Source organism: Coenobita brevimanus, chromosome 72 (genome assembly GCF_032717465.1).
Source record: "Coenobita brevimanus isolate Jiangsu-jjx chromosome 72, ASM3271746v2, whole genome shotgun sequence".
In the NCBI taxonomy this organism is placed as follows: domain Eukaryota; kingdom Metazoa; phylum Arthropoda; class Malacostraca; order Decapoda; family Coenobitidae; genus Coenobita; species Coenobita brevimanus.
The window spans coordinates 3,389,204-3,415,130 of record NC_137025.1 but is presented as its reverse complement, the minus strand read 5'-3'; the positions used below and the strand labels follow the sequence as shown (position 1 = coordinate 3,415,130).

Here is a 25,927-nt window from a genome sequence, read left to right as displayed (position 1 = left end):
ATCAAGAATCGCAGCTGCATGCAGAGAAATAGCCCCTGACATCTTACGACAGGTCCTTAATGAGTGGGTCACCAATCTGAATATTTGTATGATGCACAACGATCAGCACTTCAAACAAATACTCTAAACTTCAGAGTTCTCTATGGTGCGTGACTTGTGGGACACCCTGTATCGTACTGTCCACAAAGGTCAGAACCTACAGTATGTGCACCAGAGTTGGCAGGCTGTCCAAAGCACAAAAAATACAGATTTAAAAAAAAAAAAAAGGAGGGACAGAGAGAGAGAAAGAAAAAAAAAAAAACGGTGGCAATCATCATCCACTCACTTGATGAAGTGCTGCCTACTTCTTCTTTCACCTTTATTACTCTTTCTCTGTGTCTGCCCTCTCTCTTGCTATTTCTTCCATCTTTCCTGCCACTTTTTATTACTCTTCTTTCCTTTTCAGGTGGCTTTACATTCAGTGACAAGCCAAATGGTTTCCTGTAAGCCAGGAAACTATTTACAACACTGGATGGTAACCATATAACCAACCCATATGAGTACATGTTCCCTACATGCCAGCAAGTGGGTTAGCGGGGTTAGTGTAACTCCCCGTAAAACAACTAAATCAAACACAAACGACCACCCTTTACAGGACTGTGGTGTCTGGCTATGGATAGATGGCAATGACTTACCAACATTAATTCAAAACAAGAACAGAAAAGGTGTTGTAGAGAGAAATATAGAAATAAATCATGGTCACAGAGTCTAACTGGAGTGTAATCTCAGATTTTAGACTTTATTAAAAAGAACAGTATGTATCACATTATAGTCACCCACAGTGGGGACTAAAGAATGAAACTCATTTGTTCATTGTTAATGAAATACAACAAATCATCCTATGAAATATTCATAAGAATATTACTGTACTATGTATCAATAGCCAGATGCCCTAATCCTGTAAGGGGTGGCCACAAACAAACTGCCTCCATGTCACCCTGACACTTGCCACTTCGATGCCCTTCCCCCAATTTACATCCCCCTCCAAGAATACAATATTAAATAAGGCATTACTTATAAATTTGTGCACTACATTCAAAATTCTGCTGACCCCAACTGTACAGTACGGTTTGCTTTAACAGTCTTAGAATGTCTTGATATGGACTGGTGTGTTCTGCAAATTATTGATTTGCAGTGACTACAATCCCCCACAGGAGGAAATACTGTAATGACAAGGAGATTTATGATTCAGAAATCAGTTTCAAAATTTCTTAAAATTCTTCACACAAAATTAAAGCCACATCAATAGAGATTATTGTATTCCTGTTAACATACAAGTATTTAGAGCTCTGGACATATACAGTACTAATCATTCTCGACACCAAATTTGATCTACAGAAGCCGAATTATGCCATAACTTTCTATGTTGCAACACAGTCCTAAAATCCAAACTTCTACTCAGACTGAGAGTATATGTGTACAATTTCACTGCAGAGGATGTTAAAAGTCTTTGTGTAGCAGGAGACAAAAACATGATGTGTAACTCAGACATTTGGTGAACATGCCAATGTGTGGCATAGTGTAAAGTATATGAGACGTGGCAATGTGAAAATAATTATTTTAAGGCATAGCAATGTTGTTGCTGTGACCCCAAGTTCATCTGGATGCACACCCAATAAAGTGCAGCCGGAGGGTGGCCTTCTGCAGTTCATCACTCTCCATGCAGGGGACAGGGAAGGAATTAAGAGGTGTCTGTATAATGATGCAGCTCCACTGCCTCAGTGTTATCACATGACTTTGTCCCTCTTGAGAACCTAAATGTGTGTGTGTGTGTGTGTGTGTGTGTGTGTGTGTGTGTGTGTGTGTGTGTGTGTGTGTGTGTGTGTGTGTGTGCGTGCGTGCGTGCGTGCGTGCGTGCGTGTGTGTGTTCTATGGTTCAGCTATAGATGGGTCATAATTAGGAACTGATGTTGCCAAAACAGTTCTTCAACATATTCATCACTAACCTCCATGACAGTACTGTACCGTTAAAATTAAAATTTCATACAGCTAAAGAAATACAGTATCATAAGTTTGGCAAGCAGTGTGGCAAGAAGTCCACATTTACATCCCAGGGCCATATTTCTTCAGGCATAGGAGACTGTACTAGGATGTAAAAGTTTTCAAACACCAAAACACTGGATGGTAAAATACAAGCACCTGCATTAGCATTTAAGCTAAGTAAATGTCATACAAGCACCTGAAACCCATATGTTTTCTGAAATGGCATTAATTCAGCAAAGCATTGTAATATATAAGGCACAATTAGTACCAAGCATTAAGGCACCATTCTCGTCCTATTCTCTTCTAAAACAAGGAGGGAACTGACTGAGAATACAAGTATAAGAAATTTATTTGCATATAAAAACCATCTCTTTGGATTTCAATGAACTTGTATCCCTAATGTTTTCACTACACCAAACAACTCATGTACAATATTCTTATACAGTTGGATCATTAACTTCTTCAACATAATGACACATACTGATTTACTTCTGCTACTTACAGATGATTTTACTCAACCTTGTATCAAAGAGGTTAACGAAGAATGTATTTCACTTTCCTGATTCAACAAGTGTCCTAAGCTGAATCAGATGTCTGAAAGTAGCAAGAATATAAAAAAGTTTGCATCTAATTGAAAGAGTTAAATGTCATCTGATTAAAGAGGCTAAGGTTAAAACTGGAAACACACCTAAAGTCACAATACCAAGATACATGAAATGAGGGACATAGAAGTGAATGCAAACTCCAGGACCAAAAGCAGGATACAAAAGTTCTTTTCTTATATTTCAATGTATAAGTCTCACTTTGTGGCAAACTTGTGCTTGTCTGTCTTCACTTCTGAGTCTCATATACTGCATAACACAGTAAACTGCAGAGAATAAGCCTGAGATAACTGGATGGATATTGACTTGTCACAGCATATGCTCCAATCTTATTTTTGATGGGATCTCAGCCCAATGAGCCTAAAGATGCCTATATCATTTTAAACTTGTCATTACCTGATTATTTGATTCAACACAAAACAAACTTTTTTCAAACTGAAGGGGCTAGATATAGCATTAATAAACCTCTTCATTATGAAAGGTCTTTCTTTAGCTGAATAAAATCATTTATTGGTAACAAGAATAAACTAAAATGGACATCACCCAGATTTAAATGGCTAAATAGTGAAGTTCTAGCCCAGCTTCTACAGAGACTCCATATTGTCACTGTACATATCTTTTATACAACCATACTTGATGGGTCAGAATACAAAATACCTGTGCAAAGTATTATAAACCTAACTTCATCTAGACTTGTTTTAACACCTTAACAACTTCTACTCTGCTCCATTTCCCCTTGTTCAGATGCAGACTAACTATTAACCCCCCTCCCCCCCCAAAGGTTTGCTCTCCATATTCCTGACCCTCTTTTACATAAGTTAGTCACTCAGTCTTTCCTCTGCCTCTACCCCTGTTTAACCCGCCATACTCATTCCCCACTTCACTAGTTTCCCTAGTGGCAAAATTTTAAGGACTTTAGGAGGAAGTTCATATAACAAGATGAGACAAACAAACAATAACATCATGAAGAAGGAATGTTTTTCATAGGAAATTTATAGAGTAAGATGGGACAAACAGACAACAATATTACAATGAAAGGAATGTTTCTTATATAGTACAAGTAATGTTACTGATTCTGGCAATTTACCTTTTGGCACTACATCTCTAATACAATTCTAACACTATATAGATTTGGTAACATGAGAGCATTAACTCTACTGCACTACTGCCCTCATTCTAATGCACTAATGTCTATTGGCATATTTATTCTACAACTGCCTTTTAAATTATTCCTAATTTGCCTTACATAAATTTTCTCCACCTATACAGTACTGTACAATAAAAATCAGTCCAGCCCTTAAAATTCCACAAATTTAATAAATATTAAATTATATTTACAGCTGCCTCAATTTACACCAATAACAAATATTCTTGAAATTTTAGGCATTCTGTTAGCTTTTTACATAGTTTGGCAAATACATCTTAATCTAAATAATTTATTAATATTATCAAAGTCACTGGAAAGACTTAGTACAGTTAATATTTCCTTTACTCGGGCAGAATATCAATGTTCATATCTGGTAACAATGAAACATATTATCACCCATACTTTGTATAAAGCATTTCAAGTTAAAATCTGTTCTTAAAAGGTTAACTAATTAAAATACATTAACAACTTGCCCTCCTGTTTCTTACATCATTCGGTTTCTGCATCAAATGCTATACCATCTTACTCAACTGACAGTTCTGTAAAGATGGAAAATGCTTAAAATGTATTAATAATCAATCTGATAGCTTTGCTTACTATGATCAATATAAAAACTTCATTTACTGCAGTAATAAAATACAGTATGAACTGTATTCATTATATTAACATATTTCTCACACTCAAAAGGGGTGGGAGATCTGCCTAAAAACAAATGTCTTTGCTGCTGAAGTAATGAAGTTCAGTACAGTAATCCCTCTAATATCCGAACGCCCAATATCCGAACGTCCCCACTAACCGGACATAATCCTCCTGGGATCCAATATTCCCAAAATGGGCCAAAAACTGCAAAAAATTCGAAAAAAATCTGACTTTTTTTCCCTCCCATAATTTGAAATTCCCGCCTGGCGCCAAACAGCTGTTACACCATGGTCCCTTCACCCCTTCCTTCCTCCCCCTCCCCCCTCAGGTTGCCATTTGGTATTTTTCATTACCAAGTGTGGGCCAATTTGGTAATGAAAAATTCGTTTGGTAATGCATTAGAATAATGCATTACCAAATGGATTTTTCACATGTATGAGGATACACAGGATGGAGATGGTGGATTGTTTGCTCTCTCTGATTAATCTGCTACCCTACATAGTGTGAAAATAATCAACATGGTGTTAGTTATAAGGAGAGTGATTACATGTATTTCCACTTGTATATATAATTAGTGAAGAATATATGCTAGCTTTACGAATTTGGTAATGAAAAGTTATATTTGACAATGAAAGTTGAGGAGATTGGTAATGTGGCTGTTGCGATCTGGCAACTCTGTTACCCCACCAACATCAACAGTCACAGCTTAACTCCGATGGAGAGCAGATACTCATAACAGTGCAAGCCACAGGTGCTTGTTTTTTGTGAATAAACAGTGAATAAACTGCAATACCTTGCCACTAGAACACACAGGAATTTACAGTGTTGTGCAGTGTTAAGAAATTAGAATTTAGAGTGCAGAGGATTAACTGTGGACTGCAAACTGGCGGTTCAAACCAGTCCAAGACCAAGGGACTTGTAAGTACCCAGAATGTTTAATATTGTATAAACTCACCTCTAAAACCTCATTTTATGGTTCTTTTGCATTTATTTCAGTCTTTTATGTCCCTTATTGGTGTGATTTGGGTCTTAAATAGGTGCTATGCATGTCCAGAGGGAGTTGTATAGGTGTTTTTCAGAGTTAGGGTCCATAAGTACTAGTCCATAAGCTGGGGCCCAATATCCGGACAGGACCACTATCCGGACCTGCCTATGGCTCTATTGATCCGGATATTGGAGGGGTTACTGTACTTTGTATGTATGTATGCACTGTAGCAGCCAGCTTGCATTGCATAGCCTTTACTCATAACATTCTTCTTTGCTTTTATTGCAAGAGCTGTTAACTTGCTGTTCGTGTTTGTTTGCGTAGCTTAAAGTCTCCCTTGCGTATATCCGCCAGGAGGCGATCAATGACGCAGGTTCCTCCATCATCTGGTGGTGGGATTGCCGCGTTGCCTCGTCCTCGCCTCACTGGAATTCCTGCTGCCTCTGCCTTGGCACGCTCCTCCTCCTGACGTTTTCTCTCTGCTTCCATACGCTTCTTCCGCTCTTCTCTCTTCCGACGGGCCTCATTATCCTGAAGGTGAATGTACAGTTAATGCATATTTAAATGCTGTTTAATAATAACACTTAAAGAATTAATACCTTTTCTTCACTTAAAAGTTCCTTTTCTCTTCCAGTGTGCCATGTTATCCAGAAAATAGGGGTACAGTTGAGTCTCATTCTGGGAACCTCATGCTACTTGAATTTCTTGCTGAACTGTGACATATATTTACATGTAAATTAAGGGCTAGGTACAAGAGTACCCATATTTTCCCCTAAAGCATAAATATCTCCAACTAAAATTTCATCCATAGACTCTTTTAGTCATACTGTCAACATACATACACAAATAAAAATTATCCCTTCCCTCCTTTTAAGGAATCCTCATGTTGGAATTGGCCATGGTATAGCCTATGTGTGTTACGGACTGGAAGTTAAACCAAGTGCCAAAACTAACTACAGTACTGTAATTCCCTCCCGACAGTTGCTGGAAGATGTTGGGAAAAATGAAATTTGAAATGTGTAATAAGATTTGTAACAATGTGAGATCTCTCAGCTTGACCTGGATTCTATGTACAGTCACTGAAAAGAATGATCATAAACTGACTACTTGTGGCTGAAAGTTCCCTGCCTAAGGTTGTGGAAGTTACCAAGCTTGCAGTCACATTTCATAATCATGGTACTGTAGCCAATCCCAGGGTTAATGGCAGCCACACATTTATTACCTCTAGTCTGTCAATGAAAGCAGAATTTGTACAATAAAAAGAAACATGAGAAACTGCAGAAAGCATCTGCTCAAATAACTGTGTCAAAACCACACCCATCTTGGGGACCCAAAATTTCCAGAAATGAATGACTGATTGAAACTCTGGGCTAAAGAAATGCAAATGACAAGTTGAGCCAAGAGTCAGTTGAATTCAGACACTGTAGGGCACATAGCTGCAGACTGAAGATGTCCCATGGTGAAGAAGCAGCAGAGTTCGAAATCCTTCATATACAGTGGAATGAAAGTCTGTGAAAATGGTTTCATGACTCTGAGTAGATTCTGGCTTCGGTGTATGTTATGAACTGACAAATTTGGGGTTGGTAGAATTCAGTTCTTTAAGTCACAAGTTGATTCACTGATGTAATGACTAGGTATTAGGTTAAATAGGTAGGTTCAGTTACTGTAAAGTTATTCTTCATGCAAATTTAAAATAATTACTGTACCTGCCTTTTTTTTTTTTAATTACAGGAGTCATGCTTACTGTACCTTTGTGATTATAGAGTCACTAAATTCAAGGGGTTACCATAAAGCTGGAAATATTTTGCTCACATTGTGTGTGCTAGGTGGTTTCATATGTCTATGAAATTATTTGAAAGAGAAATTAAGCATTTTTTGTAACATAATAGAGTGCACAAGGTATGACTGGTTTACTGGGGAAAATTTTACACCCAGGATAAAGTTTACTGGGGAAAATTTTACTACCCAGGATAAATGTGAGTGCCAGATGTTGATAGCCCTACATGTTCACAGTGCTTTAAGTACTGCACACTCCTCTTTACTCTGTCAGCATCACTTTACTGACCTGCACTTTTTCACCTCATTCACTTCTCTTAGCATTCCACACTGCAAAAATAGCCTGCCTAGTCTTACTGAGCCCTGGTCAAGCATGGAAATCACAGCCAAGGCTTCTGGTACACTTCCAAGTTGTTGGTTATCTAGGAGATTCCTGGTTCACATACTCCCTCCCCCTCCTTTTTTTTTTTCTCCACAACACACAAGAATTCATGGGTTACATTCCCATTCCACCAGTGCTAGGGATAACAGCAAAGTTGAAAGAAATATGTGTGAAGATGTGTAAGTCCTAATCTCAGCTTGAACTTGGTGTCAATGTATTTGTGGCTGAGTTTTCTGCTTAAGCATAGTTATATGCATGACTACCAATAGTTACCAAACCTGTAGTTATAACTTTCTCTCTGCTGTCATATCTCCCATATCAGTGGCAGTCATTACCTTCAACTAAAGCCAACTACCCCATATGTATAGTACCAACAGCATTATCAATTTAACATTACACTAGCAACATTCTGATAATCATGATATAGTAATTATTACTGACCTTATGAGCATCATGAACCCTGCAGGAGAGTGTGTGGAAGATGCCGACACAATCCTCCAGACGGAACTTGCTCTCATCCTCGCAGAAATACTGAGCCAGCTTCACCCTTGACCGCTCCACCTCCTTCAGGCTCTGTTCCAAGTCCCTCAGCACCTCATCTGCCTTCACTGTAAATTCTGAAACAACCAGGCAGTACATTTTAACAGGCACACATTCCAACTGGAGTGCTCTACCAATTGCATCACTGGGCATCTAAAGGGGAAAGCAGTCCCCCCTATTACTGAAGATCATTTGTGAGATGTCTATGGCTATTAGATATGAATAACTTGCACCCCACATCACATAGTGAATCCAGGTAAAATACACAAAAACCAAGCATATTCTATCTCCATTAGTCGCTCCAGACGTGCCTTCCCTCTCACACTCTCAAATTTTGAGCATACAGACCCAAAATCCCTGTTGTGCAAAACTTTTATGCCCACCTGAGAAGTGTTGCTGTAGATCCTCTGGTGCATTCTCTAGTGTGCGGGTTAGCTTGGTCAGGTCACCACGCAGAGCACCAACCTCACCGCCCAAACCTTCCACTGATAACCTGTTAGGGGGAAGCCCTTCAAGTCATGTGTCATAGTTACCCTTTTCATAATAATTACATCTTTTTTATTCTATGCTTGTTACTTTCATATGATTTAACGAACTTTGGGGAAACCTGCTAAAGTCTATCTCTCTATCTATCTATAGCCAGACACCATAATCCTGCAAGAGGTGGCCGTTTGAGTTAGTTCTTTTACGGAGAGGGGCACTAACCCTCCACCAGCCCACTTGTTGATGCATAGGGAACACATATGGGTTGAGTATATGGTTACCACCTAGCATTGTAAATGGTTTCCTGGCTTACAGGAAACCATTTGGCTTGTCACTCAATGTAATGCTACCTGAGAAGGAAAGAAGAGTACTGTAATAAAAAGTGACAGGAAAGATGGGAGATATAGGAAGAGAAGAGGGTAGACACATAAAAAGACTGATAAAAGCGAAGGAAGAAGTAGGCAGCATTACATCAAGTACACATGCCACATGGGAATTCAGCACACCCCGTGTGGTAGAGAGCACCTCATCAGGGTCAGCCCATGGTTCTTTCTGTGGTGAGGTGCAAGGAAATATGGGGAGGCTTGGCTTCCAGGCTGAAACCAAAGCTGTTCCACCCTGGTGCACAGCATCACCATGTGTAGGCTCCCTTTTAGTGTCAGGCTGAAGGGGTTCATGTATCAAGTACAGTAGTCCCCTAGAGTAGCAGTGCAGTAATACTGTACATGCTGTTATAAGTACAGCTACAAACTGTTCAGTAATGTGCACTATAATTCACATAATGTTCTAAAAAACAAACAAACAAACAACTTCAACTGCAGAGTTCTGATCATGAGATAATTATATGCATTAAATAGTGATACACCAGACTTAATGCATTAAACTGTAAACCTTTTGATGAAAAGTTATTAAAAACAGGTGTATACCTATCAATATCTGATTTTTTTTCTTGAACTCTATCATATCTTTTATTTCAGGTGACTGTGATAAACATACCATCACACAATCTTTTCTAACCTAATTATCTCACCTAATGCTAAGTTTTAACTTCAGCTTACCCCTTACATCCAACTCAATGCTCATAAGCACTTTTTCTCCATCTTATTTGATACTGAGGAATTTAATTATTATAAACCAGTTCAGTCATGCTACTAATGTATTTTCTATGCATTCAGTGTCATGACCAACTCATCATTACGTAATTTACTTAACAGTAGTTCCTATTGCATTCAGTTTCTGTCACTACTCACTCCAGTGCTCTAGATACTTTTCTAATTTCTCATTACCACATCAATCTCTTCATTCTTACTTATAACCCTTCAAAGTGCAGGAACTTCCTTTGGATGAATGAATCATCTAGCAATAGCCAAAATAATGTACCAAAGTAAGACTCTACTCTGTGCATATACAAAGTAATTTTTTGCTCACATTATGCACATACATCTTATGTCTGCACTCCACATATCATTCTCACTCTGACTGCACCAGTAACATGCCCACTGAAGACATTACTTCATAGCTGATTGTGCTTGCCTTGATAAAAACCAACATTCTCTCCCAAGCTACATGAACTACACGCTCATCCATAACATTTATAGTACGCACTTCATTGCCTCAACACTGACTTCACTCACCTGAACAGTGCTTACACTCACCTGACTACAACACTGTTTAAATTCACCTGGCTAAATCAGTTACATGCTCCTCCAAACAACACAATACACAACGCATCACCTCAACACTATTTACACTCACCTGGCAACACCACTCAGGTCTCCCAGCTCCTCAACAAAATCCAGAATGTCAAGGTCTTTGTCTTTGACAGTCTGTACAATATAGTGGAGTAGAGTCATGCCCGGCTGGTTGGCTCGTGTCTCCCACACCTTTGACACTGTTGACAACCGGAAGCCCAGTGCATTACCAGCATAGCTGCCCTGGGGTAGTGGAGAGAATAAAAGGAGAGTAATATGACTAAAAACAAAGACAGGAGGAAAATTTAACAACTGGAAGCCCAGAGTATTTCCTGCCTAGCTTCCCAAGGGATTGAAGAGGAAGAATGGAAAGCTAGAAGACAAAAAGGAGCAAAACTTAGCAACTGGAAGCACAGTGCCTTACTGACATAACTGCCTTGGGGTGAATAGGATACACAGAAAGAAAAAGAAAAAAATAATTAAAGTATAATAATAATAACAATAAATTTTGGTATGCAGCATAAGAGAGAAGAGGACACAGGAAGAATTTCTAAATACCAATGGGAGGTGATGTTTTTTAAGACTGACAGTTTTCACTATCTGAAAGCTAAATTAAATAAGCCTAGCAAAATGAAGTGTGATGTTCAGGAGAGATTGCCTCAGAGGAGAAATGTCACTGGAGAATTTGGGGGTATTTCATAGGGCAAGGTGGTTAGTAGGAAGTGAAGAGGACCATATGTGAAATTCTGTTATTGCTGACAATCTTGTATGGAAGTGAAACCCAGGCCGTAAGTCAGTGAATGACAGAAAACTTTCTGTGTTATAAAATCAGAGCATTGATGGAAGAGGCAGACCTTACGTGGTATCAAAGAAACAGTTGAGAGATTTGATCATATTTAGTGAGAGAGATCTGATCATATTTTTTGGTTTGTTCTTGTTGCCTCCAGAATATTTTCTTTAATTTAAAAATGGTGCCTAGCTGTGAGAGGATTAATGAAGGCTATATTTAACCCTTGCAGTTCAGAAAGTCTCTCCAAAGCTAAGTAAAACTGTCTGGGGGTAGCAAAGAATAAAATATAAAATATGTTGTGGGACTGAAAGGGTTAAAGTGGTCAAGAACACAGTCCCATACAGTGGGTTGCCTTACAGTGTTGATGAAGTTGCCAAGGGTGAGGATGTAGGCAAAGAAGTTCTTGATGCTACTGTTGTTGATGATCTTGTCACATGTGGCCAGCAATGCACCCAGCTGTGGCCGTAAGATATCTGCTGCTGGGTGTAGCTCCTCCATCTGATGGCCCAAACAAAAATGCAAGAAGAGAAGAATTAAGATCAGTGCCTATCAACAGTGCAAGAGTCAGTAAGAAAGAAGAATGCTTCAGATTAATGCCTATCAACTGCTCAAGAGCTATTAAGTCAGATAATCAGTTTTTCCTAAGCTCCAATCTTCTCCCAGAATACTATCCACAACAGTTGATACACTTGTTCACACGTTCAATACAAATGAGACTTCTCTCACTGCATCACATACTGAGAATTGTCACAGCACACTAGAATGCCATGGCACATTAGTATGACACAGCACACTGGCTGCAAATCACTGGTACAGAAAACTCCTAATACGGGAAACTAACCTGTATCATGCCTTCAATGCGTGCCTGGTATCTGGGCACCTGAATCAGCTCATAGTAGAACCTCTCAGCATCACCCAGCTTAGAGGCCTCACCCTGGTACTCCTTGATTATTCCCACCTGTGGCACAAAGAACAAGATGACAATTAATAAGGCTGTGTGTGTGTGTGTGTGTGTGTAATTCACCGGGTCGGTCAGGATCACTTGATGGTCGTGACTGTCAGCTTTTACCCTCCCGGAAGGGAGCTGAGAGCTCATATAGTCCAATCTAAGGGCAAGGCTGTGACCTTCACACATGCACACACCCATCCCCTTGCTCAAGGGGGACAGTAACCACCCACTTCGTCAGTGAAACTTTTCGCAACCTGAGCGAGGCGCGAACTCCCGTCCACCAGTTGGCAAGCGAGAACGTTACCAATGCACCAGCGAGTGTGTGTGTGTGTGTGTGTGTGTGTATGTGTGTGTGTGTGAAAACTTAATGCACTTAAGCTGCTTTACCTGATACAGGTTGAATAAAACAATAACTTTTGCTAGAGGAAAAAGAAAAGACACCCCCAGGCTAAAAAAGTTAACCGCCTCACTACAGTGATGTATTTTTAGTTTAATGCTTAATATCTCCTGATGATTTTGTTCAACTGATGACAGAAGTTTGGTACTGGATAGGTTAATGAAGGCTACTACACGATTACATATAGCTTTTCCAGTCTGAAAACTCTATCCACAGCTATATAAAACTGTCAGGTGGTAGCTTGATGAAAATGAAAATCACATAATTAAACTGAAGGGGTTAATTGAGGAGAGCTTTTAATACACCCACATACCTCCGAGTCTTCTGGAAGAATCCTAAGGAGACCTCTGAGCCGCTCACTGCCAATCTGGCTACTGCGACAATCCCTTACAAGTGCCACGATCTCTTTGTGGGACATCTTGAACTGCTTGAGGAAGATGTTGACGTTGAGGGATTTCTTTGAGTCAAGGAGCATCACTTCACTGGATACTTTCTTTTTGGTTTTACCACTGCTGGTTGGTGGGGCAGGCTTCACCTGCAGAACATGGCATGAATAAAATGGTTACATAGTTATCTATAAATTGTATCATTATTCATTACCATCCTATAACTATTCCTGCTGTTCTACATATGGTGGGAAGGAGCTTGAATGGTTATGTTTACATTTACATTTTTTGAAGACCTTGGTCATGTATGCAATGTGTCAGCCTTCTGCACTACCGATGGCAGTTACTGTGATACTGGGTGTTACACATCAGTGTGTTACTGGGTGTGTGTTTTTTCCTGTATATATTATTTATACTCAATTTCTGTGTGACCCAAATAGCCTATTTCACTGAAAATTATTGTTGTATAACACAGTACTTCACTGTCAAAGTGATACATGACTCACCTGGCAAAATAGCTGCTCAATCTGTGTGTAGTCAAGGGTGGGTGGAGGTGAGACTCTGAGGTCGGACTGTATGCCACGCCAGAGTGAGTTTGTGGTGATGGTGTGACCGCTGACCTTAGACCAGTTGACGTGCTTCATCTTGGTGCTGGGACGTGGGCCAGACCACCCCACTGGCGCCATGACGCCACCAACCCTCCCACCAAGGGGTGGTGGGGGTGAGGGGCCACTACCAGGTGGTGGTGGAGGTGGTGGAGGCCCACCACCAGGCAAAGGAGGTGGAGGAGGAGGGCCAGTGCCAGGAAGGGGAGGTGGAGGGGGAGGACCAGTGCCAGGGAGAGGGGGAGGAGGTGGGGGACCACTTCCAGGAGGAGGAGGTGGAGGGGGAATTCCACCAGTACCTGGGGGAAGAGGAGGAGGGGGAGGAATTCCGCCAGTACCAGGGAGAGGAGGGGGAGGAGGAATTCCAGAACCAGGAGGAAGAGGAGGGGGAGGAGGAATACTACCAGGCAGTGGAGGAGGTGGGGGTATCTCACTGCCGGGGAGTGGAGGGGGTGGCGGAATTGTACTGTCTGGCAAAGGAGGTGGGGGAGGTATGCTGGAACTCGTAGGAAGAGGAGGGGCAGGGGGAATGTCTGCACTGGAGGGAGATGATGGAGGATGAGGTACACATGGAGGGAAAGAAGGAGGAGGCGGAGGAGTAGGAATAGAAGAATTCTCAATTTTTGAAGGTGGAGGGGAAGGGGGCGTGGGGATAACCGATGATTCTTTCACATCATGGTCTTCAGGAGACGTGGTAAGAGGGGTAATGTCCTTATATTTACTCTCTTCTCCCTCCACACTGTCTCTGAACACCTCATTGTCTCCCACTTCTCTCTCCTTTCTTCCAAGCACATCCACATCTTCCCCTCCATCTGTGACTGAGGTGACTGGGATGGAGCCATTGGGAATATGGTATCGTCCAGTGCTGTTTTCGTCTTCACTGGAGGATATTGAGATTCTTTGGTAACCAGGGGGCAGGCTGGATGTGGGGAATGGCCGAACATCAAAGTCCTCCAGTCCTGGCGTTGGGGTGTGGAGGGGGACTTCTGGAGGGGGGAGGGGGGAGGGAGGGCGACACTTTGAGGACCTGCGGGAGGATCGGCGGGAGGAACGGCGTGAGAGGGAACGTCCTGGTTTGTTATTATTGAGGTAGTTCAACTGGGGCTGTGTGACAGCTTCGGCCCATTCTGGAGTGACCCTCCCCTCTACCGCACGCAGCCCAATTCTGTCCAGTAGCGCCCACACTGCATCACTGCCAGGATACACCAATATGAATTAAGATGAAATAATGAGAAATTGATGTTTGTTAAAATTAGTAATGAAAACAAACAGGATCAGTAATGGAAACCACAGAAGCTAAACTGTCTGTCCTCATATATAAACTAGTAGATAAATAGATAGATAAAAATATACTGATTATTATTCAAAATACTCAGCCTGAAATCCACCAAGTTTGGTTTAAATCAGATGAAGACTGTGAGAGTAGAAACTGCCCTGTGACCTTGACTTCTGACCTATCTTCCTCAAAATTAAATCATTTCATCCTCGCTTCAGTGGTGTAGCCAGGTTTTCACAAATCGGAGGGAGCAGGAGGGGCATGCCTCAATTTTGGCCGCCCATTGCTTCCCTATAATCACATATTAAACAGTCTGAGGATTCAAATGAGAGGGAGGCAGTGGGGACCTAGGGTCTTACTAAGGGGCAACCCCCACCTCCCCAAGGCCCCCCCTGTCGCTAAGCGCATTGCTTGACTCTTAACTCTTCCACTAACTTTTATATAAATTGTATAAGAACTGGTCATTTTGTACACACACACACACACACACACACACACACACACACACACACACACACACACACACACAAACACGCCGATTGATATAATACACGTGGCCGTAATTAAGCCCGGGTGTAATAAAACCTTGTTCGCAGTCCCACTCTTAGCTGGCGTATATGATGGTTCAAAATCTACATTAACACTAAAATAAACGTCCACAAAGAGTTCCTCTCATTACCTTGCGGTTATTCCTGATCAGTTTACTGCTTGCCTGTCATATCATCCGAATTTTCTCCGTTTAGTATATGCACAATGTCACTCTTCTGGATACTCACACTCCCAAGACAGGTTACTTCCACTTCTCAACTTCCGCCTTGTATGTTTTCTTTATTAAGCTTTCAACATTTAGTCTTTACGTTCGGTCATACTATTTTAGCAAATCCTGGTTCGCCCTTTCCATCCTACTGTGCCTACTTCCACGTCCTCTTGCCCTGTGTTTAAGTTCCCGGACATCCCATCTCACATAATTTCCTTAGTCCCTCAGCTGTAATGGATGGATGCTGATGTTTTATTCTAGCAGTTACGTTTAGTTGAGGGCTGTCGTCAGCAATAAGCCGTATGCTGTTTGTGAAGCTATGATCTTTGCTCGTGCCTTCAAATGGGTGGAGATCACTATGCACGTTTCAGATATTTTAAAGGTCACATCTGAAGGGAAATTAATCTGCGGGGCTGAAGGATGCTCTCTTTTATCACTGATGGAGTAACATGCCCACAAAGCAAGAGGGGCATTTGGAGTAGTGAGAGAAGGTGATGGCCAAGTGTAAGTCGACTGGAGGGGAATATGACTATTAACCAAGGACACTCATTCCTATCTCATTTAAGGTCCACTTAATCTTATGGACCTCAACTTCGTATGAAAATTGTAAGCGTGACCCAGTTCCCTCATATGAAAGCAAACTGACTACAGAAACCACGGTCTGTCATTATCAAAAGCCTGAGATCGTCCCCTGCAAACCACAGACACCTTCCATCCCTACTCTGACCTACTGAATGATATGTTGTTGGTAAGTTGTCCCATCCATTCCCCTGACAGTGGAAGGGTTCAACATTTAATTTCCAGTACTTCCACAATCTTCTCTCTCTCTCTCTCTCTCTCTCTCACACACACACACACACACACACACACACACACATACATTTACCGTCCAATCGTCACATCCAGTAAGCACACTTGGCAACACATACGAGCATATTCTTTATATTTACGAATTTATCCATTACAGGCGCTGATCTGTCGTTACATACACATCACACACACACACACACACACACACACACACATATACAGGTGATCCTGACCGACCCGGTGAATTACACTGTGCGTGTGTGAAGGTCACACCCTTGCCCTTAGATCGGACTATATGAGCTCTCAGCTCCCTTCCGGGAGGGTAAAAGCTGACGATCACGACCATCAGGTGATCCTGACCGACCCGGTGAATTACACACACACAAAAGGAAGAACTGCAACCACAATACCCTACGAAAATCATCCATTCTCTGCTTCCATTCACCCTCCAAGCTTCGAAATTATACTCCCTACCATTAGGAGCGTGTGTCTGGCTCAGGGAAGATGGACGCCCCTGCCCTGCATAGTCCCTGGTCACCCCTGGATCAAGTGAAGCACCCGTCAGCCCGTCAGAAGGTAGTAAGTGGATGGTTACTATCGCCCCAGGAGATACTACCTTGGCCTTACACAACACTGGCAGGCGGGGAACTCAATCACATTTACCAAGTTGTGAAAGTTCGAACTGAAACTACAACTCCTTTTTCCCCTGCATATCGCCGTGTGGAAGGACACTGTTTCAACCCTAGCGAGGCCTTGTTTGCCACACGAAGGCGGCTGCTTGCTAACGGTCGATGGGTCTGCTCGGTCGGGTTACAACAATAGTAATAACATCAACACCACCACCACCTCCCTACTCTGCTTACCTTCGCTCCCTTTCTCCCTTCTTCCCTTATCTGACCTCCTTCCAACATCTTCCTTCAACATTCTACTCTCTCTCTCTCTCTCTCTCTCTCTCTCTCTCTCTCTCTCTCTCTCTCTCATTACCTACCTTTTCGAACAGGAGTTTATCATCACCACACACTGCTATCACCATCACGCACCGTTATTACCGTCACAGTCACCATCACGCTATCACCATCAACACAAGTATCACCAACACACACCATCACACTTTGGCACGACGCAGTACAATATGACGCTGGAGAGGGACGCCTTCACGTGGTGGCACCGTCATAACTGGGCGGCTCACCTGTCTGGCTATACAAACGTCCCTCGAATAATTCCCTGTCCCTCGAAAGGATAATGGTGAAGCCTGCAGTCCACTAGGTTCACGTTTCAAATGATCCTGGGGCAACAACAACTGCAACTACAACTACTGCCTTACAATATTAACCATATTACCCATATACTGTACCATAACTCATATTCCGTACCGTATCTTCTGCAGGGTGGTACGACTCATGGAGGTTTCGGCCAGACATCAGTACCGTATTCTCTCACTTGGCTTTACGAGTGTTCACCTTCATCATTTCTTTTTGTCCACTTATATTTCCTTCCACTTTACTGCTTTATATTCCATTCCCATGTCTTTATCATTCGTGCAGGAATTTACGTCTTGAAGTTACGAATATCCTCGCCTCTGTGTCCAAGCGTTCGTGTTCTAGTACAATTAAAAACAAGTTAAATCTGCATTTGACCGGCACAACTGTTTAAATATTTGTATGATGCAGCTTTTTTCCTTATAGATTTCACTAATGAGTCTTGTTTCTAAATACGATAGAGTACTTTATCGCTGGTATACTTTTCTTTATATATTTTTGTGCGTATTCTCGGTTATTTCAAGTATTGTTTAGCTATTTCGTAAGTTTAATAAGCGCCAGTGCGAGTCACACCTGGGTTAAGACCTCACTAACTCCACAGTCGCGCACACAGTTACTTACACACAAACACTTGTGCATATACCTCCACTCACACACACTTACGTACACACACACACTTGCGAGCAGAGGTATGATTCACCATCTTGCTCGACTAAGTAGTTATACCGACACACACACACACACACACACACACACACACACACACACACACAGTACGTCATTTCTATAAATAGGAAATGGTTCAGCTGTACTATTTACATACGAATAGTAATATTGTCTTTTACACACACACACACACACACACACACACACACACACACACACACTGCACGTCAGTTCTATAAAAAGGAACTCACATCTGTTGTATTTACATACGAAGAGTAACATTGTCTTTCACACACACACACACACACACACACACACACACACACAAACTTTCCTGCAGACACTGGTTTCATTTGTCACATCAGTAATTTCCACCAAATTTTCTCTACACTCCTCACACACGTCCAGGGAAATATTTACTTCATAGTATTATTATTTTGCCTTTTAATAATTCCTAACAATGAAAAAAAAAAAAAATCAGTCCCCCGTCCTTTCCCTTTACTAAACTAGACACTTGTTCCGACTGTCGCTTCTGACATTTCATTCTTTTCTTCTCACTCCTTTCTCCAATAAAATAAACAAATAAATAAAAATAAAATAAACATTACACCTGGAAACAAAATCATTATAGGCGTTTTTGTATTTGCAATGGTATTTAACAAACGGGTGTTGTGTGGTCACCCTGCCAAGCTGTTGTGTCACCCGCTATTTTGAAATCAGGGAGTGGTGGACAAGGCTCGTGTGTATGCAGGAAGGAATCTGGCTGCATCCATCAACTTTCTGCCGTGGCTTGTGTAGTATGTCACATTTTCGCACTAGATTAAACGATTTTGAAGTTACAACCGGTTTATATCTATCTCACGAAGATGCAGACGGGTTAAAAGTTAAAATTTCACTGTTGATGAGGCCAGCAGTTTTCATGTAAAAAGAAAAAAAAAAAAGTCATTTTTTTTTTCTTATTTCAATATGCAGTCTCTTAAATTTTAGCCTGATTTTGGTTTTAATAGCTTCAACCCATGAACGTAATTTTTATTTATTCTTGCTACCTCCTGGCAATTTTATTCATCTAGACTTTTCGAAATAATGATGTTGAGTTGAGGTTTTCACTGACCTCATCCCTACTTAAGCGCACCAGGGCTGAATAAAATCGTCTGTAATAGAAACAGAAGTGGAAAGCACTCAGAGGGCACAAACCTCCGCCAATGCCCATAAAATTTATTATTTATGCCAGCATCCGGATTTGGATCACCTCAAAACCTAATCAGACGAAAATTTTTAATGTCTCACATAGGCAATTAAGTCGACGGTTTTGTCCTCCTCTGTTAAACATTCTTTAGGCCTCTAGGGAGTGCATACGTCCGCCTACGCCAAAAAATTGTATGATTTTCTGCATCCAGGTAAAGAACCACCTCAAAATGTAGTAAACTCTTCCTTTACCCACTGCCCACCAATCCGCCACATTTCATTGAAATCCGAAGGCTACTTTTTTAAAGATTACAAACTAACAGACAGACAATGGTGAATACATAACCTCCTACACTTACTTTGGCGGAGGCAATAAAGATGTCCTCATTGTGAAATTGATCATATATATGCTTGTAATTGCACAATGAAGTAGGCTGCTGTTTCGATATCAAGTAGTGTTGATGCTATAACTGCATACTTCCTCACAGTCTCGGCTTTACTATCGCATCCAAGATAAGACCTCACTGAAATTCGTCAGTGGCTGTATTTTTAACTAGAGATGTGACGAGGTTATTGGATTGTAGCATATTCTTCTCATGCACACATTTGACACACTTCCACACACATATACTTCACACTAGGGATACTCCAGAGCAGATAATTATTCACAAAACAACTTAAGATAATTTCCCTCCCATAACTAAGACCTTTTTTGAAGCTGGAAAAACAGGACACGGGAAAATGATGCACTTCTCCTTATTCCTCTCGCACAGACGACGTTAGTTACGACATAGAGGCAATCCTAACTTGGTGAATTAAAAAAAAAAAAAAAAAAAATCTTGCGAGACTTGAGTACTTTCACCACATTCACCTTCAACCAATCCGAATTCAGATTAACCTTTTCAAGTCACTAGTTCCCACACGGCCATTAACATCCCTCATTCACTCTATTACAACATTCTACACTCCTTTTCAACATTCAATCACTTGCAGTAGCTACCTGAAAGCCTGCCGAACTTTGGGGGGAAGAAGAAGAAGTGCAGGAAGGAGGAACCAAAATTCAAACGACTTCTTTAGAGCGCCTTTTCTTTTCATATAGCACTTAACACTTTAGAGCCACACTTATAATAGTATCTGTATATTTTTACACTTTAGAGTCACACTTATAATGGTATCTGCATTTTTCTTCACGCTTTAGTCACACTTTTAATGGTATCTGTGTTCTTCCCAGTTCCCGAAAGATCTCGGTTTTTTAAGAAGTACACAGCAAGGTTAGGTATATTCAACTGATCCTGTTAGTTTTCAGTTTTAATGCGGCATCATTTTTTCTTCACACTTGTAATGGCATCTACATACTTTTCTGAGTGTTTGAATGACTATGGCTCACACTTATAACGATATCTGCATACTTTTCAGGGTGTTTAAAAGACTGTCTTGATGTGCAAAAAGTACAGATCACGAGTAGGAATGACTAACCACAAATTCAAATGAACCTTGCCGAGTTTTTACATTAACATACCACACTTAACACTTTTATTCTACACTTATAATGCTATCTGAAGACTTTTTCGGCTGCGTGAAGGACCGTCGTGATTTGGAACGTAGGAAAATGCAAGTGAATAGCGAGTATCGGAATGGCGGATGTGAACGAGAGAGATGGTGGCTGGATTAATGACTACCCTCACCTTCCTCAGTTGGTAGATGGCGTCACGCGCAACCTGATTTTACTCACAAATTATTTACCCCTTTATCTCGTGGTTTATTTATCCGGTCCTGAGATGAGATAAATAAATGATAATGAATACGCTGAGGCTTATTTAAGGTGTATTTAATGTTTTGTTAGGTTATGAAGTTTGTATTTGATGTGTGTTTTGATGACCGTTTTCTTTACAGGTGTTCTTCCTACCTTTACCCTTTTGCTCTCATTTTCTCCACCTCTCTCTCTCTCGCTCTCTCTCTCACCTTATTACCCTCCTCCCCCGACTCTCTCCCTCCCCCACCCCACCCTCACCCTTTCTCCCCACCTCATCTCCCTTCCTTCACCCCCTCCCTCCCTTACTCACACTCTCGCCCCTTCCCGTACCTCACAGTTTCTTCCTCTCCCCATTACTTCCCTTTTCCTCCTTCCCTCCCTCTCTCTCTGACACACACTCCCTGTCCCTCCCTCCCTCCCTCCCATACGGGCCCCCTCCTTCATTCCACAATCCACCCATTCCCTCCATCCCCTTTTCCTCGCCACGCCCTCCCTACCTCATTTCCTTCCCTCTCTCCATTAACTCTCATTTTCTCCCTCCCCCTCCTTCACTCCCTTCCCACCTCCCACTCCCTTCCTCTCTCTCTCTCTCTCTCTTCCTTTCTCCATTTAACACTGACATGAGTAAAGATCACGATATAAATAATGTTGTTGATGATGATGACATTACTACTACCGCTACGGCTACTACTACTACTACTACTACAGCGAATACAACAACCGTGCCCTACAACACTTGACTAAACTTTGCCCTGTGGCTTTGACCTTTGAGTGACTGTTTCTTCATTCTTGCCTGATCCATAACCTTCCCGCCAAGTACAAAACCATTTAAGCTGACTGTGCCTCGTGACCTCACCTTTGACCTTACCGTATGACCTTGAACTTTGATTGGTTGTTATCAAAATCACACTCCTTCATCCTTGCAATACCTTGAGCCATTCTACCAAGGTTGGCCAAAATCGGATGTTAACTTTATTTACTTAACTTTATTATTATTTATCATTAATTTTATTATGTGACCGTGACTTTCGATCTATAATTCTAAAAAAAAAAAAAAAAAAAAATCACCTCCTTGCTTGACCTTCAGCTCTTCCACCAAGTCTGGGTCAAATCAGATCAATATTAATTAGTTGTTTTGTGTGCTGGAGTTGGAGTGCCTTACCCCACTAGACCACCAGGGGTTCATCACAGTAAATGGTTTCCTGGGCTACAAGAAACCATTTGTCTTGTCATTCTGTGTAGAGGCACATGATGGCAGTATTACATCAAGTAAGTGGATGGTGGATGTTCTCACCTTAAAAGGAGAGAGAGAGAGAGAGAGAGAGAGAGAGAGAGAGAGAGAGAGAGAGAGAGAGAGAGAGAGAGTTTGTTTACAAGTGTGGCATGTTTTGTAGAAAGTGACCCAACCCCATGTGACTTGTCGCGTAGAAAGATATCCTTAATTGTGACCCGTCGTGTAGTATGATAACCAAACTTGTGACCTGTCCTGCAGTATGATAACCCAACTTGTAACCTGTCCTGTAGCAAGATGCCCTTATTCTATGTGTCCTGCCTTGTGATGCCCAAGTAACCTGTCATGCAGAAAGATGATTGCTTGCGACCTATCGGATAATATGATAACCATACTAATGACGTCGTGTAGAATGATAACACTGCTTGTGATCTGTTGTGTAGAAAGACGTCTATACTTGTAACTTGTCGTGAAGAATGATGCACCAATCCCTTATGACCTGTTGTGTACAATGACCCCACTTGTGACCTGCTATGTAAAAAAAAAAATAAATATAACCATGTGACCGGTCATATAAAAAAGATAACGACCCAACCTGTGACATGCCATACAGAAAGACAGCTCTACCAGTGACCTGTTGTATAGTATGATGACCCTACTGGTGACCTGTCATGTAGAAAGGCAGTCCCCTCTCTTGTGACTTACCGTATAGAAAGATACCCTTATCCATGACCTATGATACAGTAAGCTGACCCTACATGTAACCCGCCGTACAGAACGACGATCGTACCTGTTAGTGTCCTCCGGGTTGAGTTGTGACAGGTTGTGCAGCAGTGCCAGCAATTGCAGTGCATGAGGAGTGTCCCGCACCTGCAACACGTATATTTCTAGTTACTAACCCCTTCAATCCGCTGACACATTTTCACTTTATCCTTACTATTTCCAAAAAGTTTCATTCAGCTTTAGACGTAATTTTCGACCTGGGGATGTTAGATGTAGGCCTAGGGATGTTAAATGTAGGCCTGGCGATGTTAGATGTAGGCCTCGTTTACCTGTTCAAATAAATAAACAATTAAAAAAAAAAGGGTCTCCCAAAACTCGACGAAAATCAACTGCAGATAAGAAGAACATATAATCAAAACACCTCACCGAACTGAAGGGGTTAATAAGGGCGAGGACTGGGATTGAGTTAGGAAGGATTAGGATTGAGTTAAAATGGATTACGATTGCGTTAAAAAGCATTAGGAATGAGTTAAGAAGGCCTGGGATTGAGTTAAAAAGGACTGGGATTGAGATAAAAATGATTAAGACTGAGATAAGAAGGAATAGGATTGAATTCGTCCATATCAGCTACAGTTAATATTTTCTCATCTGATGGAACTGGACAACTTTAACAACTTCAGTACTAAGTTACGGGTGCAGGAAATTCAATAAGCTTTAGTTATGAGGTAGGACTGAGTCTCCTTGGTTACTAATCAGCTCCACCTTCTGATCCGATTACATTAAGCTATAAAACCAAGCTGATGAAAACAAACAGAATACAGTGCTAAATAAAACCTTCTGATCTGAGTGTATTTAGTTACGTTATTCCAGCGTTTAATCTTCTGACTACTAACATTTCTCTCGGAACAAAATCATCTCGTGTTTGCCTAGATAATTATGCTGTACCATGAAACCTAAAGAATAATGCTAGATAGTATTTTGACCTCCTGTGCTAGGCTTTTTTTTATTAGTTTACTTTTTCAGTTTTATTTTAATTTCTGAAGGCATGTATGTAAAAAGGTGCGACGCTTGTTCAGGGACGATACAAAGGACTGTGTGTGTGTGTGTGTGTGTGTGTGTGTGTGTGTGTGTGTGTGTGTGTGTGTGTGTGTGTGTAATTCACCGGGTCGGTCAGGATCACTTGATGGTCGTGATCGTCAGCTTTTACCCTCCCGGAAGGGAGCTGAGAGCTCATATAGTCCGATCTAAGGGCAAGGCTGTGACCTTCACACACGCACACACCCGTCCCCTTGCTCAAGGGGGACAGTAACCACCCACTTCGTCAGTGAAACTTTTCGCAACCTGAGCGAGGCGCGAACTCCCGTCCACCAGTTGGCAAGCGGGAACGTTACCACTGCACCAGCGAGCGGTGTGTGTGTGTGTGTGTATGTGTGTGTGTGTGTGTGTGTGTGTGTGTGTGTAATACCTTTATATATGTGTTTTCTACCTTCTGTGTGCGCCTGCGTGTAATACCTTGTGTGTGTGTGTGTGTGTGTGTGTGTGTGTTTTACCTTTTCAAACAATGCACTGAAGACTTCGTAGTGGTTAAGTGCTTCCAGCTGTCCCTCCCCCTGGTCCTCCTCCTCCTGAGCCTCGAACACTGACACCTGAAGGTTCAGCTGCTCGTCCTCCTTCTTCTTTAACTCATCCAGGATTCGTAAGTAGTCCAGGCCTGAGAGGATAAGCCAGAAATTAATAATCAGGAGTTGTTGTTCTTGCTGCATAACCCCGGACCGCCTGGCTGAGCAGACCTGTCGACCACAGGTTAGCTAGTGCCTCTGTATCCGTCTTACATGTACAGCACACTACGGTGCGTGGACAGTGCAGGGATCAGGTGCCCCTTTGTGGCAGACAGCGCCCCACCAGGCTCGGATCAAGGTCCTTCCCATGGCGATTTGCAAGAAAATGCGAGTTTTGGCTGCCACATGGACAGTGCAGCTACACCACCCAGGGTGCACAGTGCCACCACGTGTAGGCTCCTTTTTAGCGCTAGCAGTATCAGTATGTCACTGGACTGAAAAGGTTAAAATGAATCTTCATCAGCTTATCGCATATAGGTACCTGTGTCCTTCATAAGCATGTGTTACTACAAGGAACATTTCGAAACATCAGTTTTACGAATGGTTACCTTTAGTTTCTAAATAGCCTACACGTAGTCACTATCAGTACAATTACCTAAACTGGGTTTCACAATGATTTTTTCATTATTTTATGAACCATTAATTTGTTTCAGTATATCCTAGCTTCAGTCATTTGCTTATTTACCAGTTTTATCACTAAGGTATTTAAAGCAAGAGCTGGGACCGCAAACTGGCGCACAAATCACTGGAAACAGGCGAAAGCTGTCGATCCCTGCCCAAGGCTACTGTTTTGTATAATCATTTGACGGCTTTAGGTATGTATTCTGAGCTTACTTTTATGACCGTCGTGTGCAGTGTTAGGGCTGACTGCCCATGCAATATTCACAACAGTATTGTAATATCATCATCATCATCACCATCATCATCATCATCATCGTCATCATCATCCTGCAACTCATTACAAATGAAGGCCACTGTAGGCCATTACTGAGGTCCTTGCTACAGGCGGAAAGAACCAAACTTCAGGATATATTGTAGACCTATGAATTGTGTTGCAAGATAATAGCGTTACCTATCAACTAATAACCTATTGTATTCCACCTCTGATCCATCACATCCAGCTGTACCTGATCCACTGAGCGCCTTCAGCGTTAGGACGTCTTATTTAGTTACATAACCATTCCATCTGATGTCTTTTTTGTATATTATTCTTGATACTGCTATAGATATTTAGCTTTGGTACTCGTAGTGAAT

The 25,927-nt window shown here is 41.6% G+C and overlaps 1 protein-coding gene across 1 annotated transcript in view; it reads right to left on the bottom strand.

Annotated features, from left to right (window-relative positions):
• Window positions 1-5,603: 5,603 nt before the first annotated feature.
• LOC145407032 (inverted formin-2-like) overlaps window positions 5,604-25,927 on the bottom strand; it is a 32,723-nt gene continuing 12,399 nt past the window's right edge. The window contains exons 6-15 of the mRNA XM_080278052.1: window positions 24,605-24,765; window positions 23,122-23,201; window positions 13,296-14,586; window positions 12,717-12,938; window positions 11,899-12,015; window positions 11,415-11,555; window positions 10,332-10,510; window positions 8,477-8,586; window positions 7,995-8,170; window positions 5,604-5,926 (exon numbers count right to left, since the gene is read on the bottom strand). Of these exons, the coding sequence (XP_080134178.1) occupies window positions 5,690-5,926; window positions 7,995-8,170; window positions 8,477-8,586; window positions 10,332-10,510; window positions 11,415-11,555; window positions 11,899-12,015; window positions 12,717-12,938; window positions 13,296-14,586; window positions 23,122-23,201; window positions 24,605-24,765 (2,714 nt within the window). The 3' untranslated portion in view covers window positions 5,604-5,689. The remainder of the gene's footprint in view (window positions 5,927-7,994; window positions 8,171-8,476; window positions 8,587-10,331; window positions 10,511-11,414; window positions 11,556-11,898; window positions 12,016-12,716; window positions 12,939-13,295; window positions 14,587-23,121; window positions 23,202-24,604; window positions 24,766-25,927) is intronic.